Source organism: Cebus imitator, unplaced genomic scaffold (assembly GCF_001604975.1).
Source record: "Cebus imitator isolate Cc_AM_T3 unplaced genomic scaffold, Cebus_imitator-1.0 Scaffold27, whole genome shotgun sequence".
Classification (NCBI taxonomy): Eukaryota; Metazoa; Chordata; class Mammalia; order Primates; family Cebidae; genus Cebus; species Cebus imitator.
The window spans coordinates 16270473-16288600 of record NW_016107342.1 but is presented as its reverse complement, the minus strand read 5'-3'; the positions used below and the strand labels follow the sequence as shown (position 1 = coordinate 16288600).

The 18128-nt window shown below is 37.7% G+C and overlaps 1 protein-coding gene across 1 annotated transcript in view; it reads right to left on the bottom strand.

Moving 5' to 3' along the window:
* The window catches only part of NXPH2 (neurexophilin 2), a 107236-nt gene extending 89791 nt beyond the window's left edge, over positions 1–17445 (bottom strand). Inside the window, exon 1 of the mRNA XM_017523239.2 lies at positions 17236–17445. Within this exon, the coding sequence (XP_017378728.1) occupies positions 17236–17286 (51 nt within the window). The 5' untranslated portion in view covers positions 17287–17445. The remainder of the gene's footprint in view (positions 1–17235) is intronic.
* Between the last annotated feature and the right edge of the window lie 683 nt (positions 17446–18128).

The following is an 18128-nucleotide window of genomic DNA, read 5'->3' as shown; positions in this document are numbered from 1 at the left end:
CTTTAACCTAAGTGTAGAAGTCTTGTCTCAAAGGATCTTTATGTCCATACTGTAAGGAAAGGAAATAAACTGAGAGCTCCAAAACAAAGGGGTTTTGGGCATGCTTTGAAGAAAATCAGTGACACTGAACCAGCAGACTAAGGGATTATATAGAATATGCCACCCAATATTTTTCCCTGCAATCTGTTACAGGTAGTTTTCCAGGAGCTCTGAAGCATAACCTGTCAAGGGAGTTACTGAGTGATTTCTCTCAATAGTTCATTCATTAATCCATTCAAGCATTTATCTGATGCTTACTATGAGGCTGGCTGTGATATTGCAGAGACTGACATCCACATTCTCTGTGTTCATAGATTTCACTTGAGCTAAGTGGAATATACAAAGATGTGCACCCACAATTACAATACCATGAGATAAATGCTACAACAGAGGTATGCACATAGCGTACAACAGACCACAGAGAAGCACTTAGCATATCTTTGGGGGAGAGGTCTGCTAATGCTGAAAAACCCTCTCATGACCTAAGGTATTCCCCTTCCTGAGTCACTGGCAGTCTTTCCCTTTGTGCTGACTTACATTCCACCCACCAAAAGCCAGGGCTCCAAAAGCATCATGAACTCACAAAACCAAAAGATATTTAAGAGAAAATCTGGTCCAGGGGTCTCCAAACCTGGATGGGCCCCAGTATCACCTGGTGCTTTGGCTCCAGGCCAGAGACACTGATGTAGCATGCCTAAATGTTCTGAAAATGCTTTCTTGCTGTGGCTGTTGTAGCTGACCCATGGACCAGCTACATCTGGGAATCACTGAATCCAATCATCTCAATTTGCAGAAGGAAGAATCAGAGAAAATTAATATTCATACAATTAAAATGACTTCAGCAAATTAGTGTTATGGGCACATTAGGACAGCAATGGTGAAACATCTGGCAAAGGAATTTTTAGCACAAATATCTTCAAAAAACATTTCCAAGGCTTCTGAGGATATAGTATGTATCATATGCTGTATACATATATATAGTATGTATCAGCATTTGATACATACTATATATATATGTATATAGCATACGTATCAGCATATGTATACATATGTATAGTATATACTATACCATATATAGTATGTGTTATACTATATGTATATATATGCTATATACATATATCTAGTATGTTTCATATGCTGATACATATGATACATTGTGTTAGAGAAAACATTTAAGCTTGAGAAATCATGTGTATATGTATATGTATCATACATACATATGTACACATATATAGATACATATGACACATATGTATCTGAGAATATCCTTTCTTTGTCCTAGTAGAGAAAACAGTTAAGCTTGAGAAAATCATGTAGATACATATGACACATATGTATCTATGTATGTATATATGTATCAGCAAAATGCTGACCCCTTCCTAACGTGGTATATGTATCATGATACAGATATATAATAAAAATATGAATGCAAGTCTTACTAAAAAATGTTTTCTATGGCCGTTTCCTACATTAACCTTTAATAGAAGCTAAGAATACATTGATAAAGAAGGGATTGATTTATTTAGGGATGTGTACAGAGAATGTACAAAGACTATATAATGTACAAAGACTATATATATATATATATATGATGATATATCATATATCATCATATATATATATATGATGGTCACAAATTATATAATTGGTAAGAATATATCAAGAAAATGAGGTTTAGTAAATGTACGTGTGGCAACTGAGCTACAAAGTAACTTTGCTCTTCCCAGTAGGAAAATTATAAATGAAAACACTGAATTGAAACTCTCATTCTTAAAAATACCTGATTTATCAGAAAGAAATAATTTGCCCCTAGAAATATTTTCTAAGGAAAAGCTTAGCATAGTGCCATGCCCACTGTAGACACTTAAACTACTGTGTGGATGAATAAAAATATGAATACAAGTATTAGCAAAAAATGTTTTTCTATGGCTATTTCCTACATTAATCTTTAATGGAAGCTAAGAATACATTGATAAAGAAGGGCTTGATTTATTTAGGGATGTGTACAGAGAATGGTTGTAGCATAATGAGGTCTGTAACTTTCAAGGCAAAGACAAGCAAATGAAAAATACAGCCTTTTGTGTAGTGAGAAACTTCAGTAAGAGAGTGTTATTTGTGTGCCTGCATATGTATATGTATAAAGGCAAGTGCAGGAATGTGCTGGCCTGTGCAGGGTGTCCTGACCCATTCACTGTGAAGGCTACAAAGCCTATGTGCGGATTCATTCTCCATATACACAAAGGGATCGAGCAGCAGCCCAGCTGTGGTCCACTGTGGTTCTCAGACCTCATCACAATAAATAAGGTCAATATTTACGCATAGTATAAAATTTTCTGAAAATATATTTCAAATTTTAACACCATCAGGGATTCCGTTTACTTTTCTATTATCATGTTTATCTCTGGAGGTTAACATGCAACCCTCATAGGATGTCTTCATAGATACGTTTTTTAAAAACGAAGAATTGCCTTAAAGGAAAAACTTAATTAAAAGCATATTCCAATATAGAAGAAAATGATTCATGCCATCTATAAAAATAGAGTAACTCACAGTTTACATTTCAGTAAACTTGAAAATCTCCAATTTTTCAATAAAAAGGAAACGTGACCTAGCTCCTGGGAGTGAAATATAATAGCTGTAAGCTGCTTTCTAACAGCTCAAAAACAATGAATCGCATTTTACACTCGGAACCACTGCACTCGTTTTCATACCAAAAATATGTTCTGGGTTTGTGATAAACTCTGGAGAGAGGAATCCCACTATATTTTAATGGTAACAAATTTGAATGTCAAGTATGACATGCAAATTTCAAGTTCACATTTTTATTAACCAACCAATATTTATGATTGCCAATTTCAGTTGTATTTACTGTCTTCTACAAAGTAATTTTTCTCTCATTACTTCCTTTTAAAATGTGGGAATTAGAAGTCCCTACTAAAACGTTCAGAGCCAGCCCTAACAACTGGTAATATCTGTACCTGAGGCAAAATGAAATGTGTGACAGTGTCTAGTATGAAAGGAAACCTTGTCCAGGCAAAAAATATCAGGGGGAACGTTTATCATTTATTACTCTCAAAAAGGAAAATTTGTCCAACAGAGATGTGCGCATTGGGCACAGTGCCTGACAGAGTTGGCCCTCAAAGATATTGGTTGAATTGAACTGAACCAAGGGAAATTTGTCTGAATTGGAAAAACTAAAATATTAAGAAAGAAACTACGTCTAAGCAAAATGCTGACCCCTTTCCTAACAGTTCAAAGACAAAGTCTTTAGTTGAGAGAGGCTGAAGTGGTCACGTTGTTCAGCTTCTCACATAGCCAGAAATCACCTATGGCAGGTTTCTCAAATGGGGTTGTTTTTGCTCCCCAGGGGACATTTGTCACTGTCTGAAGACTTTTTATGATCATACAAGTGGGAGAAGTTGCTACTGGCATCTGGGTAGAAGCCAGATGTGTTATTAAACATCCTACAACGCACAGGATGGCTTCCAACAACAAGAAATTATTTGGCTCAAAACAACAGTGCTGAGGTTGTCACACCCTGCCCTACGGCATGGTCTGGCAGATGGCCTCTGCTTTCCCACTTCCAGAAGTCAACTCATGGCTACAGGAGCATGACTTTACCACCGCTGGATGGCTCTCCCTGCTGAAAAAAACACCTTCATTTTGAAATTTACGGAGCAATAAACATTTATCAAAAGCACTACAGAAAATGAAGCATATTTTGAGGTCAAATACAAAACACAAAACATATATTAAGGCCAAAATGCTTCTCCCACATGGTAATTTTAAATTTATTTTCTAATTTGTTTAAATTATAGAAAAAAATGAAAGCAAAAAATAAACAAAGGTGCATACAGGATTTTTGTTGATTGTATTATTTTTAATTATTCTAGTATTTGGTAACTGTTAAGACTTTATGTCTATTTCTTAATTTATTAACATTAGACAGCTTCTATTAACTTCTTGCTATGTAAGATAAGGAATGTGGCATGCTCGACCACTTTTCACTCCTGTTTTCCCTTCACCTCTAAAGTTCCATTATTTCAGTTCATCAATATTTATTATATTATACACTATTCTTAAGCAATATCTAAATCATTCAGGCTTTGAATATAAATCCATTTCAAAAACAGCGAACTAATAAATAGCGCTTATAAAACTGATAAAACTTCAGTGGAACTCCCTTAGAGTCACAGTGTGGTCTGACCACGGAAGGAAATGGAACCCCATGCTTTCCCAGGGCCAGAGGCTGACACTCAGGCTTGGGCGCAACTGAGTGCCTCATCATCCCTTTGCTCTGTCTCTCTCTTGTTTTGAAGCTCCTCTTTGAAGATTTTCCCAAATGGAGAGAGCAGTAACTCCCCTGAGACCCTTGCATGCCCCAAATATTATTTTTTAAATTTTTATTTTGAGTTCTGAGATACACGTGCAGAATGTGCAGGTTTGTTTCATAGGTGTACATGTGCCATGGTGGTTTGCTGCACCTAATTATTTTACCTTCTCTGATGTTTTCCTCTTCTGTCCTTCATATTTGATGGACAATTTGGCTATTGATTAAATATCTCCTTTCCTAAGAACTTTAAAGATACTATTTTGTTGTTAATAAGATAAAACTTTTTTTTCGTAAATGATCTATCTTGTTTTTCTGAAAGCTTTTAGAATTTTCAGTTTTTTCATCTCAGTGTAGAAATTTCACCAGTTTTTAAAATTTTTAAGTCAGGCTATTCAACACTGTGTCTTTAACCATGTCCTTCCTCTCATTTCCTCTATCCTCTGTTTCTGGAGCTCTTCATTGGATTTATCCTTGGTGTCTCTTCACACTTCCCTCATATTTTCCAGTTTGGTCTTCTTGCTCTCTTCCATAGGAAATTTCCATGACTGTACCTTATAGTTCACCAGCATGGGCTTTGTTATCTCTATTCTTTTCAGCCTTCTCCTTAATTTTTTATGTTGTCAGTTATAAATTTCATTTCTAGTAATTGTTTTTTGTTCCCCAGTTGATCTTTCTTCATAGAAACCTGTTCTTATTTTCAAGATACAATATCTTTTTGGCTGTCTGAGAATACTGATTGGACAGCTTAAAAATTATAATTGGTTCCTTGTATTATTGCTTGCTTCCAATGTAAGTTGTTCTGTTTCTCTGTCCTTTTTTTTTTCTGACGATTTCTCTTATATGTCTGGTGATCTCTGGTTATCTGTGCCTATTTATGAGTAGAGAACATGTGGATTAATATGAACAGCTGGACTGGGTCTTCTCTGTGGTTGTCTGGATCTCTTTCTCTAACAGAGCGCCTTCTTTAGTGAGAGTGCTGATCACAGGTTTTCTAAGGGGAACATCTAGTGTGTATTCCCTAAGATACGAAGAACTGTTCATCAAAGTGCCCCGCCCTTCTCAAGCTAAGGTGTATGACCCAAGCCAACCAGACTTTCTCAACCAGGACATGACTTCTTAAATGAAGTGAAGCAAGGATTGGAGAAACAGGGGAAAAATGGTTGGCATTTATTCATTATCTTGGCGAATTGACAATTTCCTGACACACAAATCCTGGATTCCAAGACATGCCTGGTTCATACCCTTTCTGTAAGCTGCCCCATTTTCATAATTTCTTCTCTGCTTAAGTTAGTCAGAATCAGTTTATGTTGCTTGTGCACAAAGACCCTAAGCTGATACAGGTGGAAAGGAAAACTGACATTTGTCAAGCTTATGTTGTGGGCCAGGTATTTTATATTTTTGTAAGTAGTCAGCATAATTCTCTGAGATAGCTATAACTAACATCATTTTATAAGGAAAGAAACTGAGATTCAGTAGATTTATTAGCTATCCAAGATGCCAGAGGAAGCACCAGAATCCAAGTCAGTCTGACATCAAAACCTATGCTTTTCCCTCCACCCTGAAATATTCATGGAGCATTGAAGGTACAAGCCCCGCCACAGTTAATAGTATGTGATAAATATTGGAGGAGAGATTTAAGGTGGGGAAAGCCAGGAAGAAGAATTTAGACTCACTGTGTTCAGAAAAAGAGAATCACAATCTTACTGTTAATAGTGTAGTGGTATAGTAAATCAGAGGAGAATTTAAGAAAGATGATTCTGTGATATGTGGGATGAATTCAGAAGGCTTATGTTGGAATAAGATACACCAGTGAGGAGGCTGTGGTAGTGATGAAGTGGCTGGGGATGGAGAGGAAGAGAGAGTTTACAGCAGGATTTGGAAGGAAATTTCATAGGATTTTGTGACTGAATGGTTATTATAGGGGGATGAGGAAAGATGAGCCAAAAATGACTACAAGATTTCCAGTTGCCATGAAGAAAGCTGAAAGAACGCATGCACTCGCCTCCCTCCAAAAATCCCAATGAAATGAACTAGAAATGCAAAAACAAGAATAAATGCATAAGGGTGCTAGAAAGAGAAAAGGATGCCAAAAGAGTCCATAAAATTAGAATCCCCAGAAGACACAAAGGAGAGTAAATCAAAATGATGGAAAAGCTAAGCATGCTGAGCAGCCTGTAACCAAACAAAGGCAAAGGAGAGCCACACCTGGGCAGGAAACTGAGGTTTATCCCCATGTGCACCCAATTCTCACCACGCAGGTTAGTGCAGCAGGACTTGGGTGTGAAGCAGGCACCAAGGCAGCTACCAGGAGGCTTCCCTGGTGGGCACAAAGCTGGTGGGGATTTGGATGCTCACCCCTTACCCTGAGGCTCCATTCAGTTTGGACCTGTTAGTAACTTATCTATGAAATTTGTCCCAGAAGTCTTTATTTAATGGTGTTAGACCTAGAAAGAAAGACACTCCCCTAACTACCATTCTTCCAAAACAATTAATATAATACAAACTTGAGGGCAAAACAAGGTGCAAATTCACACTGTGGAGTAAGTTTTTAAAAATTAAGGTAATAGTATACATAATTTTATGTGAAACAAATTTAAGGATACACAAACATGCATGATTTTACAGTTAATAAAAGGGATTCAGTAAGGCTGGTTGAGGAAAAAACCTGAGTGGTAAGTAGTCATAAAGGAAAAGTTTATAAAAGGCTGCTTTTCCCAAAACAAAAAGATCTAAATGGATTAGAATGGTTCCCAACAAACTACCAAAAATAAATAAATAAATAAAAGCAATTCTCAAATATTTTAACTTTTCCTAGAAGTGAGGAGAAAAATATAGAAGTCTTTCTAATTCTAACCCTGGCATAATCTTTATACTAAAATCCGGCATGTTTTACTTTAGTTATATTTCATTTAAGAATATAGCCAGTGTTTCTAAAGAGTACACTAAAAACACATATATAAAATAAAAATAATAAATAATAAATAATAAACTTCATACTTAGTAAAGTATATGTTAAAGTTGGAAACACGAGAGATGCTTAATTTCAGTTTTATTCAACAATATTTTGAAGGTTCTATCCAGTTCACTAGGAGAATAATTTTTAATATGAGACATAATGTTCAATAAAAAGAGTCAAATATAAGATTATTTGCAGATGATATGATTGTCTAGACATAAAATCCAGAGGAATCAAATAAAAAAATATTACAACTAATAATAGAGTTCAGAAATAGAACAGATACAAACATAAATATACAAAAATAAATAGTTTTCCTTACATTCAGGCAAAAACCAATTTTAAAATGTCAGGCATAAAAAAGATATCCATAGCAACCCCATAATGTACAAAATATTCAGGAGTAATAAAGAACAATTGTGTGTGAGCAATATTAAAAAGAAAGTATAAAATTTAAAGGCTGTAAAAAACTGAAACATAGGAAATTATTTACAAAGGCAATTCACAAAATAAGAAATAAAAATGGCTATTAAATATGAAAACATGGTTTACATTCCTAATAAATAAAATAGCATACAACACATGTTAAAAACAATGAAGTATTTTCCTTTAATAGGTTGACAAATTTTTTTTTTAAATGCCGTAATTCATGTAGCGTGATACAGGCACGCACATAGTATTATATCTTATACTAGTACAGTCATTTAGGAAAACATTTATAATTATCAAAGTTCAATGTGTACATTCTCAATATTGAACCAAGATTTTCAAATCTAGGAATTTGCGTTACAGGTGTACTTGCAAATATATTAAAGAATTCAAAACAATTGAAATATTAATTAGGAACTGATTAAATATATTATGGCATATCAATGCCATGAAATACTATGAATCCTTAAAAATATAAGTTGTGGCCGGGCGCGGTGGCTCAAGCCTGTAATCCCAGCACTTTGGGAGGCCGAGGCGGGTGGATCACGAGGTCAAGAGATCGAGACCATCCTGGTCAAAATGGTGAAACCCTATCTCTACTAAAAATACAAAAAATTAGCTGGGCATGGTGGTGCGTGCCTGTAATCCCAGCTACTCAGGAGGCTGAGGCAGGAGAATTGCCTGAACCCAGGAGGCGGAGGTTGCGGTGAGCCGAGATCGCGCCATTGCACTCCAGCCTGGGTAACATGAGTGAAACTTCGTCTCAAAAAAAAAAAAAAAAAAAAAAAAAAAAAAAAAAAAAAAAAAAAAAAAAATATATATATATATATATATATATATATATATGTTGTTCTGTCAAAGTAGCCAAATATATTATTGCATTAAAAAAGCTTGTTACAGAACATGGTACTGTGGATGATATAATTATGATAAAAGCATACATATCCATAACTGGAAAGACATACATTAAACGATTAATAATGCCCTGAGGGTAAGGTATGAGGTGGCAGAAAGCAGGCAGGGGCTAGGAGGGCTACTTTAAAAATTTCTGAGAATTATTTAAAAAAATTACACAGAAATCTTAGGTTGAGTTTCCCAGAAGAACACACTGAAGCAAGTATTTGAAGGCTATTGATTTAAAACAGAAGCACTTCCAGGGAAGCCTGGTAAGGGAGCAGGGCAGCTGGTGAGAGAATGGGAGAAAGTCTTGGAAGTGTGTGATCTCAGGCAAAGTCCTGCAGAGAGTAGCTTCAGCCTGCTCATGCAGGGACACCACAGAGTATTTCTTTCACCCCTGTTATACCTGGGAGCTGTCCAGAGTGGCAGCAAGGGAGCTGAGCTTTCTCACTCTGGCATCTGTCAGTCATTAGACAAGAGTTTTCCAGAGGAAGTGAATGGCACCTGTGGCACTTAGTGCATTCTGGCAAAGTGTCTTCCCAAAAGAAATCTGGGTGGAGAACCCGCAACATCGCTACAGTGTTACCTTTATAATAAAGTACCTCTTTTCACTAAAAGAAAAAGAGAGCAAGAGTCATGTGCTACTAGTAAAGCAAAATCATATATTAATGCTCTCAAATTCTTCACAAGTCTGGGCACCTACTAGACAGGTTCCCACACCCACCTGCTCATTCTCCTATTCCTATTTGTCCACTAGAAAAACCAGGATTTAGCAACCCATGAATCCACACTTTCTCCTTTTTATTTTTTCCATCTGGGATGGTATAGGTGAGATCCTGAGAAGTTAGAGGAACTCTCAAAACCTCTGCTGATCCTAACTGGAGCCACAGTACTCGGCTACCAACTTAACATGAAAACACCATTTAAAGCTGGGATCCTTGGCAACTAGGCTCCATGAGGTTAAATTCTAAATAGAACTCCAGATTAAAGAAATGCTCCATGAATTCATTTATTCTATTCAACTTGTTTGACTTTATGGCAAAGCTTATTTTTAAAATCCCTAAAATGAATGAGTTGAGGTTTCTAGCTCAGTAGTCACTGAGCAGAATGGGATGTTTCCTAGAAATGTCCCTCAAGTTCATCGTTCTGGGTGTCAGTGATGACTACCTAGAAAGATATCAGTCATCATCAAAGTGGATGATTCAAGTTTGCAATTTTTGCGGTCTACAGCCTGCCTCTGAAACCTGAGGTGCTTTAGTTGCTTCACTTGTAAAATGGATGCAATAACTATGGCTCTACTTACTCTTCAGAGCTCATATAAAGATTAACCATGAAAGAATTTTGCAAACCATCTGGTGCTTGACATCATGTCACTTGTCTCAGTACAAAGGTTCCAAACATTAAAAATGGGATGGTGGTGACTTCAAGATCCAAATCCATGAACATTAGAAGGCATTTGTTCAGGACAGATGTGTGTGGTTTTTCACAGGTTGAGTGTGAGTTGACAGTAAAATATTCAAGTAAAATGGAACAGTAAATTATGGAGACATGGGCCTGGAGTCTGAGCAATAGGGTAGGAACTGCAACAAATTTGAGAGTCAGCAACACAGAGGCAACAGGTAAATTCAAGACTATGGAAAACACGCTTTTGAAAACTTCATCTTTCTTTCCATTTCCATAGACATATTCTTCAAGCCAATCCCAATTGTCTCCTGTTTGACCTATCCAAGTGCAAAACTTTATTAATATATATTCCTGTTATCTTTACTGCAAAACGTTAAATGATACTTTATGGTCCCTATTCATTTATTGTATGCCTTATCTATTGAAAAAATCATGCAGATTTTCATACTAACCAACGACTTCCAGTAGTTGTCTACACACACAAATGAGGAATGGAATTTGGGAATAGAATTTGGGAGCAGACATACTACAAATGTGTTCTTTCCCTTTGAATATTATATACTATTTCTTAAATTACTGTTTTGGGTGACTAAATATACATGCTATATAACTTAAATTGATGAGATTTAAAAATTATCATTATATATGATTATGCTTGAAAACCATAATCTTGCATATTCTTGCATAAAAAGACTTACATAATTTATGTAAATTTTGTTCTTATGATCTTAGAATCACTTCATGTGGCCAAAAACTAACAATATCTCAAAGTCAAGTTTCGTTTGTAGAGACATGTACGGTCTTTACCGTTGGACTGAATACCAGGACTAGTTAGTCTTTCTGTTTCACTTGGATTTTCTCCCAAGGTTAGGACCATTTGTGGTTTTCTCCATCTTTTGTAGGTCTCACATGCCAGCTTTTTGTTTGTTTTATTTTAAAAATTTTGTGACATTTACATGTGAACTCCTGAAACCATTGGAGTTAGTTAAAAAGTATTTTTGATTTAAAGAGACTGTATGCTATTCAAGCATACAAAAGTCACTTGCTAGTTTTCTGGTTGAAGAACAGTATTAATCTGTAATGTTGTTTATCTTAGTAATTAGAATTTAACTAAGAGTCAATTTTCCATTTATTTAAATTGATGCAACGACTAGATGTTAGGAGCTTACAATTTAAAATGGTATGTGGGAGGAAATCCCTGAATGCACCGTTTTAATTTAAATTTTTATTGATTTTGCTGATTATATGTTGAATAAGCGCTCATCAATTCTCTGCCTAGTTTTACTAAATTTTCCTTTTCCATAAGCACAGATATAGCAATCAGTGTTGTGGTGTTTTAAATCTACTTCTAAGTGTATACAATACTCGTGATGTGATGTGGTTAACAGCATAAAATATTGTAAAATCTATATTTAAAACAATTATGTTTATATGTAATGCACATGTACAGTAACTAAAGATGTAAATCATATGAAGGAAAATTCAGAATCCCTTTATAATATATTTAAAAAGGAGAGATGTTAGAAACAGTTTTTATCTACTTTGTCATTAATGACTTCATTTTATAGATGAAAGGTCTCAGACTATTAAACGAACTGCCCAAGACACAAACACACTCCCATGTGCACACATGCACACATACACATACACACACACGCACTTGGACCAGTTCTATTTTGTTGACTGTTATGTTCTTACTGCTTGCTGTAGCCTCAGTGTAAAGTCTGGATCAAAACAGATAGTGAACAGATATTTGTTGAATGTTCAACTTATTCAGAAATAGACCTCAAGTCTTTTGACATAGAATTCATTGTTCTTTCTAAATCATGAATGGAAACATTTAAAATATCTTTCCCTATCTTCTAGTCTTACTGGGAGAAAAAAATGTGGTAAATTACATGAAAGAAACTTAAAATTATGTAAGCGTATGGAAATCTAAGTCAGTATTATTATTATTATAGTTTAAGCTTATAGATTGTCTCACTTCTGTTACCATTTAAGAAGAAAAAATTAACTAGAATGGCAATTTTAGTATACGTGCTGCTGAAGCGCACACAAGAATGGCGATTTTAAAACCAGCTTTTTGAACTTTGTGAATTATCTGACTAGGAAAAAGAAAAATATTTCTTACAGCATTTGGATTTAAATAATGGAAATTTCACCTTTAACGGTAATTCTATAAGGAAAGAGAATTCCTTATTATATACTAATCTTACAGCATAACGAACCAAACACTTGTTTGAGAGCTTTAATCAAGATTTTCATAAATTAAAAAATAACATAAAATAGAAGTTTTCAGTCAATCACATCTTAAGATTCTTTTTGTAATATGAAAATCTGTACCACAACTTATACTTAAAATTGCTTTAGATCCCTTTTTTGTGTAGCAGGATTTTGAAATAAAGAATGGAGTTGTCATCAATACCATTAATCAAATCAAAATGAAAAAATTACATTATTAAATAAAGACATATAAAAGGGCACCTGTTTTGGCATAATTTAAAATACTTATGATGAAATAGTGTTAAACATGTTAACTGGGAAAAGTTTATCTAAAATAATTTAAACGTATCCCAACTGAAATTATAACCATTGCACAAGTCAAAACTACAGGATTGTGCCTGTTAATTTAGTCACCAAGTCAACAATATAGAAATTAGTTTGTTAAATCACCATCCTGCATACTATAAGGATACCTAGAGAGTAACCTCATATCGGGAGTACCCAAAATCATTTGGATCAATTTTTTAAAGCAGTTTTGAAATAATTTACTCCCAAATCAAGCTATTAAATGCCAGCTTCTAACTGGCAATAATGCTTATGGCTAAGATAGAAATGAGATTCTTTACAGAAACGCTGACACAGCCTTCACTGTAAGCATTTGAGTGTTCGGCTATAATTCTTTTTTTCAAATCTTTTCCAGCAAAGCCTCAGGTGAGAGTCCGCAGAATATGTAAACAGTAAGAGACAGCCTAGAGCTTTGACAAAATCACAAACCTGTGACACATTTATATTCATCTTTGATTGCTATCACTAAATGACTAAATCATTCAAGATGTATTGATTAGCTCTTTAATAGTAAAAAGTGGGCAATGTATTATAAAGACCAACATTTCTTTATACATTTGATTTGCAATAACTACACAGTTTAAGCTGCCATTGTAAACCTCTAAACGATTTTTCAAAAAGCCGTCTGCCTTATTTAGCATTCCAATTATTTAAAAAAAAACAATAAAAAACAATAAATTATGAAAAAATATAGAACACAGATTAAGAAAGCTTTTCTTTTCCATTCGGAAACTAAACAATAAAATAATTTCCCCAGGAGTCAGTTTTTTGTATGGAAGGCATTTAAAATGGAAAGCATTTAAAACTGGACCAGACAACATATTATCACAATAAACCAAGGGAATACAACTTTTACTGGGAGGTGGGTAGCTGGAACCAAGGATTTAATTGTCTAATCTTAATTTTAAAATTTTTCATTTTTTTAATGTCTAAAATAATCATACTTATAATGAGGAGCTAATTTTAGTGCCCAGCCAACTCTAAGTCACAACAATGATATGGTGGTGTGTTTTTTTTCCCCCTCCACATTGTCATATAGCCAACAGAGGACTGTTGATCCAGCACTGGAAAATACTATTTTGATGTTTATTGATTAAGGCTGTATAAGGAAAATTGTGATTTTTGAATGGAAGATAGTAAAAAGTTATCAATTCTTATATAAATACAGAACAGGAGATAAATAGGATCATCAGACTTAACAAGTATTAAAATTTGTTTTAATGTAGATTCATGAAGATAAATTACCCTCAATAAATTATGTGACACCATAAGGATTAACCTAAAATTTTACTATTGTTCATCACAAGGATCTGATTTTATAGGATTCTAAAAATTTCCCAACTCACATCGCTTTTAACTGGTATTTTATTTTGTAAACTCAGCATTGTATCACGGAAAAACAAGTTGAAATGTGTAAGAAACTGATTATTTAAATCAGCACAAAATTTTTTCTTAAACACTAGCTAATCATTCATTTAAATTAAAATTTAATCTTTTTATAATCTCCATTTTACTTGAAGGCAAAATATCACACTTATTACCAGTTACAAATCATCATGCAGATCTGTAAACAGTTGACATCTGGTGAAGTCTTTACCTTGTATCATGATGAAACAACACTCATTTTGTTATAATATTCACTTCAAATGCTAATTTTTTCTTCATTAGAGCACAGAAAAGAAATATCGTACTCTTAATATTCTTTACAACAGTATGTTGCTGAATAAGAATTTTAAAAAAGGAATACGTTCAAGATGGATACTCAAATTTTGCAAATGCCTAGTAATCCCATTAATTCACTATAGCAACCTGCCTGTTAAAAACACTATACACAGGCAGGAAAATTGGGCAAGAATGGGTAACAGACACACGTTCTTCCTAGGCCACCTGCAGTACTTATCAATTCCGCTTATTGTTTTCTTTGAAGTTTTAAATATAAACAAGTAAAATAGTTCTAGTTGTTGTGACTGTATTTTATATATATATGTATATCATATATGTTACATATGACCATAGTTAGTGAATTATTTGGGGTCAGCTCCCTGTGACTGCTTTAAAAAAAACAGGTAATTTTTATATCACTAAATGTTCACTATGCCCATATGAATCTATTACTCATTTAAAATATTTAATATTTTTTAAAAGCACGTTCTTCAGGCTGGCAGTGCAGATGGAAAAGTAAAATCCAATTTCAACAATAAGGTAACTTCCCTCCTCCCTCACCAAAAAATTTTTTTAAAAAAGCCTTATGTCAGCAAAGCACAGATTTTTTTTAGTAGATACGGTTCCTAGAAAAGTAAAAGACCAGTTTCACATCTAGAAACTATTTTATCCCCTTGCTGTTAAGGTTTAACAAAGAAGTTCAGTATCAGCTGAAAAAGGTAGAACAAAACCATGAGCCAACCAAAGGAGCAAATTATGATCTGTCCTTTTTGAGACCTACTGGAGTGGGGTATGTAGTGGGATTGGGGAATGTTACAATTTACATCTGCTCTGCCACTCTGTTTTCCTTTCACATTCTAACTCCCTTGTGTTATAAGGCTGGCAACTGCTCTAAGAATGTGGAGAATGTAAACAGCCTTTTATTGTCGGAAAGGATGGCAGTGTAAAGAATGTGTGCTTATCACTGAGCTGCAGCTCCCCACCTCACTGACCATGATAAAGTGCTCCAGGAGAAAAACATTACAACCCAAGCACAATCCCAAAATGGATTAGCATTTGATATAAGCATTCTTAAAAACTAATCAATCAATCCATGCTGTAATATTAGAATCTAGCTCTTAAGGAGGGCATATAATCCCTTCAAGATGTATTTCCTATTCCTTATTCACTATGGTGGTGCAGAAAAAAAAAAAAAAAATCTAACATTTCCAGTATAGTAGCTGGGAGGAGAACTTTTCCCTGACACATGCCCAAATATTTTTAAGAACCTATCACAGTGCTTGTGGAGCAGATACACAATTCATGATCATTAAACGCAAAATGAATGAACTAAGATTCATGAAGATATTCTGAAGACCCCACATAAATACCTGATTTCCCCAGGCATTTCTTTACACGCACCATATAAATGCTGCTTTGTTAGATCACCTTTTATTAGAATCCAGACTAAAAATTTTTACAGCAAGGGATACTAAAGATTAATGTATTATATTTTTTGGCATATATTTTGGATTCATAATGCCTAATATGTAAAGTGTATTTTAATATGCAGTATTGTACATAGACAGTATGTGCTAGCTCATTCAAGGACATTTGGACATATCATTGGATTTTCTTCTTGATACCATTGAAGAATTTCTGAGTTAACGCTGTGCAGGTGAAGCTAATCTCCACCGTAATAAGCATGGACCACGGGCACCTCAGTGGCCTCTCCACCTTTTAGAGTTCCTTCCTTCCACCCTCAGAACTTGCAAAGTACCTCTGCCTTAACAATATCATACATAACATAGAGAAACTTTCAAAGTTACTTGATTTTCCCTCTAATAGGAAAAGAGAGAAAGAGAACACTAGAGAGAGGGGGAGAGAGAGAGAGAGACAGAGAGAGAGACAGAGAGAGAGACGGTCATTTTCTAAGTGCTTGCTTAAAGATTTAAGTATGAGGACCAAAGAAACTGTGGCGTCAGGAGAAAGCCCTCTTAATAGCACCATGTCAAGGCAAGTGCTAAGTGACCGGAAGAAATCCATCATAGAGGCGGACCCAGCCAAAGCACTCCACCTCTATAATTTTACTTTAAAAGTTTCTTCTCGAAGGTCTTGCTTTGGTTTTCCCTTAAATATGATTAACTGGCCACGCATACAGAATGTAAGCATCAGGAGGAGAGCGTGGCGCCTCGCGGGAAGAGTGTGAAGAGATTGACATCGCGAACTCCAAACCGCATTTTAATGCCTTTCTTATTCCTTAGCGCCCCCGAGCCGCCCAGATGGGCCGGGGCGATCTCCCAGAGAAGGCAGCTTAGAGATGCCCGAGAAGGGGGGCCCGGCGCAGAGCGGGGCGTAAAAGTTACATCCAGCGTCCCCAGCTGGCAGAAAACCCCATCCCAGTCCCCAGCGCCAGACGGAATACGCAGAGAAATCCAAGCTGTACCCAAATCTGTATTTTGCCTAAGTTTTCCCCCAGCAAGGAGCCACTACCTGGCTCTGAGAACGAGGATGCACGAAGTCCTGCTTTGGAAGAAGTGTCTGTGTGCATCGGGGCAAAACACCACGTGAAAAATAAACACCACCAAGCCTCTCAAACTGTGAACTGGAGGAAGGTCTTTCTGCCCCTTCTCATCCTATCCATCTACCTCCCATTCTTTCCTTAACTGCGGCACCAACAAACCTCTTCCTTCTCCCGGACCTTCTTCCGGGCCACTTCGGTCACTTTACCCCAGCGCTCAGGTCCCAAGCCGTGCTAAGCCCCTCAGTCGCCTCTAGATACCCTCTATTCCGTTCTGCAATTCTTCCCTTTCAAGCTCTAAGGCAACCCAAAACTCCTTGCCCCCTGCGCGCCCCCAACCCCACTTCCTAAGCAGGCCCAGGCTGGGCTCCGAGTCAGCCTCCGGCGCGGTTTTCCCGCCGAAACGCGTCCCCGGCGCGTGGGGCGGCGCGCGGGCCGGACACTCACCAGCTGCAGCAAGCCGGGGACCACCACGAGGGGCAGCGGCCGCAGGCGCATGGTGCCGGCTGGCGCGGCTTCTCACGAGCTGCGCGCCCTCGCCTGCCTCTCGCGCATCTCCACTTCGCGGGGCAGGACTGAGGACGCCAGGGACACAGCGCGGCGCTTCCCTCCCGGAATCCGAGCGCTGCGCCGCGCCGCGCAGCTCCCGCCGGGTGGGCGGGCGGGGAAGGGGGAGGGTGGGCAGACGGGAGGTGCCTCTCTGGGCCCCGCGCGCCCCTCTTTGGAGGGAGCCGGCAAAAAGCTTGCGGGACAGCTGGAGCTCTGGCAAGCGGCGGCGGGCTCCAGCCGCACCCGGGACTCTTCGGCTTGGCCTGGCTCGAGGGGAGCGCTGCGGGCGCCCGCGGGAGGGAGGCGGCGGCTCGGGCGCTGGGGTGATGGGTTCAAGCGCGAGGCTGCTCTCCAGACCCGCTCCTGCCGAGCGGATGCCTGGCAGAGCTGAGCACCCCTGGCCAGCCGACACCCGGGATCCCAGAGAGGACCGGTGCTTCCTACCAACCCCGCCCAGCAGAAGGCCAGTCCGAGAGGCTCCACTGTGCCAGGCGCCCTGCCCACTGACTGGCTCTCGCTTTGGCTGGGGATGGGGGGAAGGAAATGTTCTCCCTGGATGGCTGCAAGAAGGAGTGCGTCCGCCGGGAGAGCGCCCAGAGAGTTTAGGAGGGGAAAGCGATTGCAGAGGCCTGGGGCGGGGCGTGGGGGCTGCGAACGTGAAAGGCTGGGGCGGGAGGTGGGGCGGGAGCCCGGGACGCCCTGGGAGAGCGCCCTACTCCGCAGCAGCACCAAGCCGCGGGTAAGGGGTGCAAAGTGTGCCTGGTGGGGCTGGAAGGATTTCTGGGGTTGGG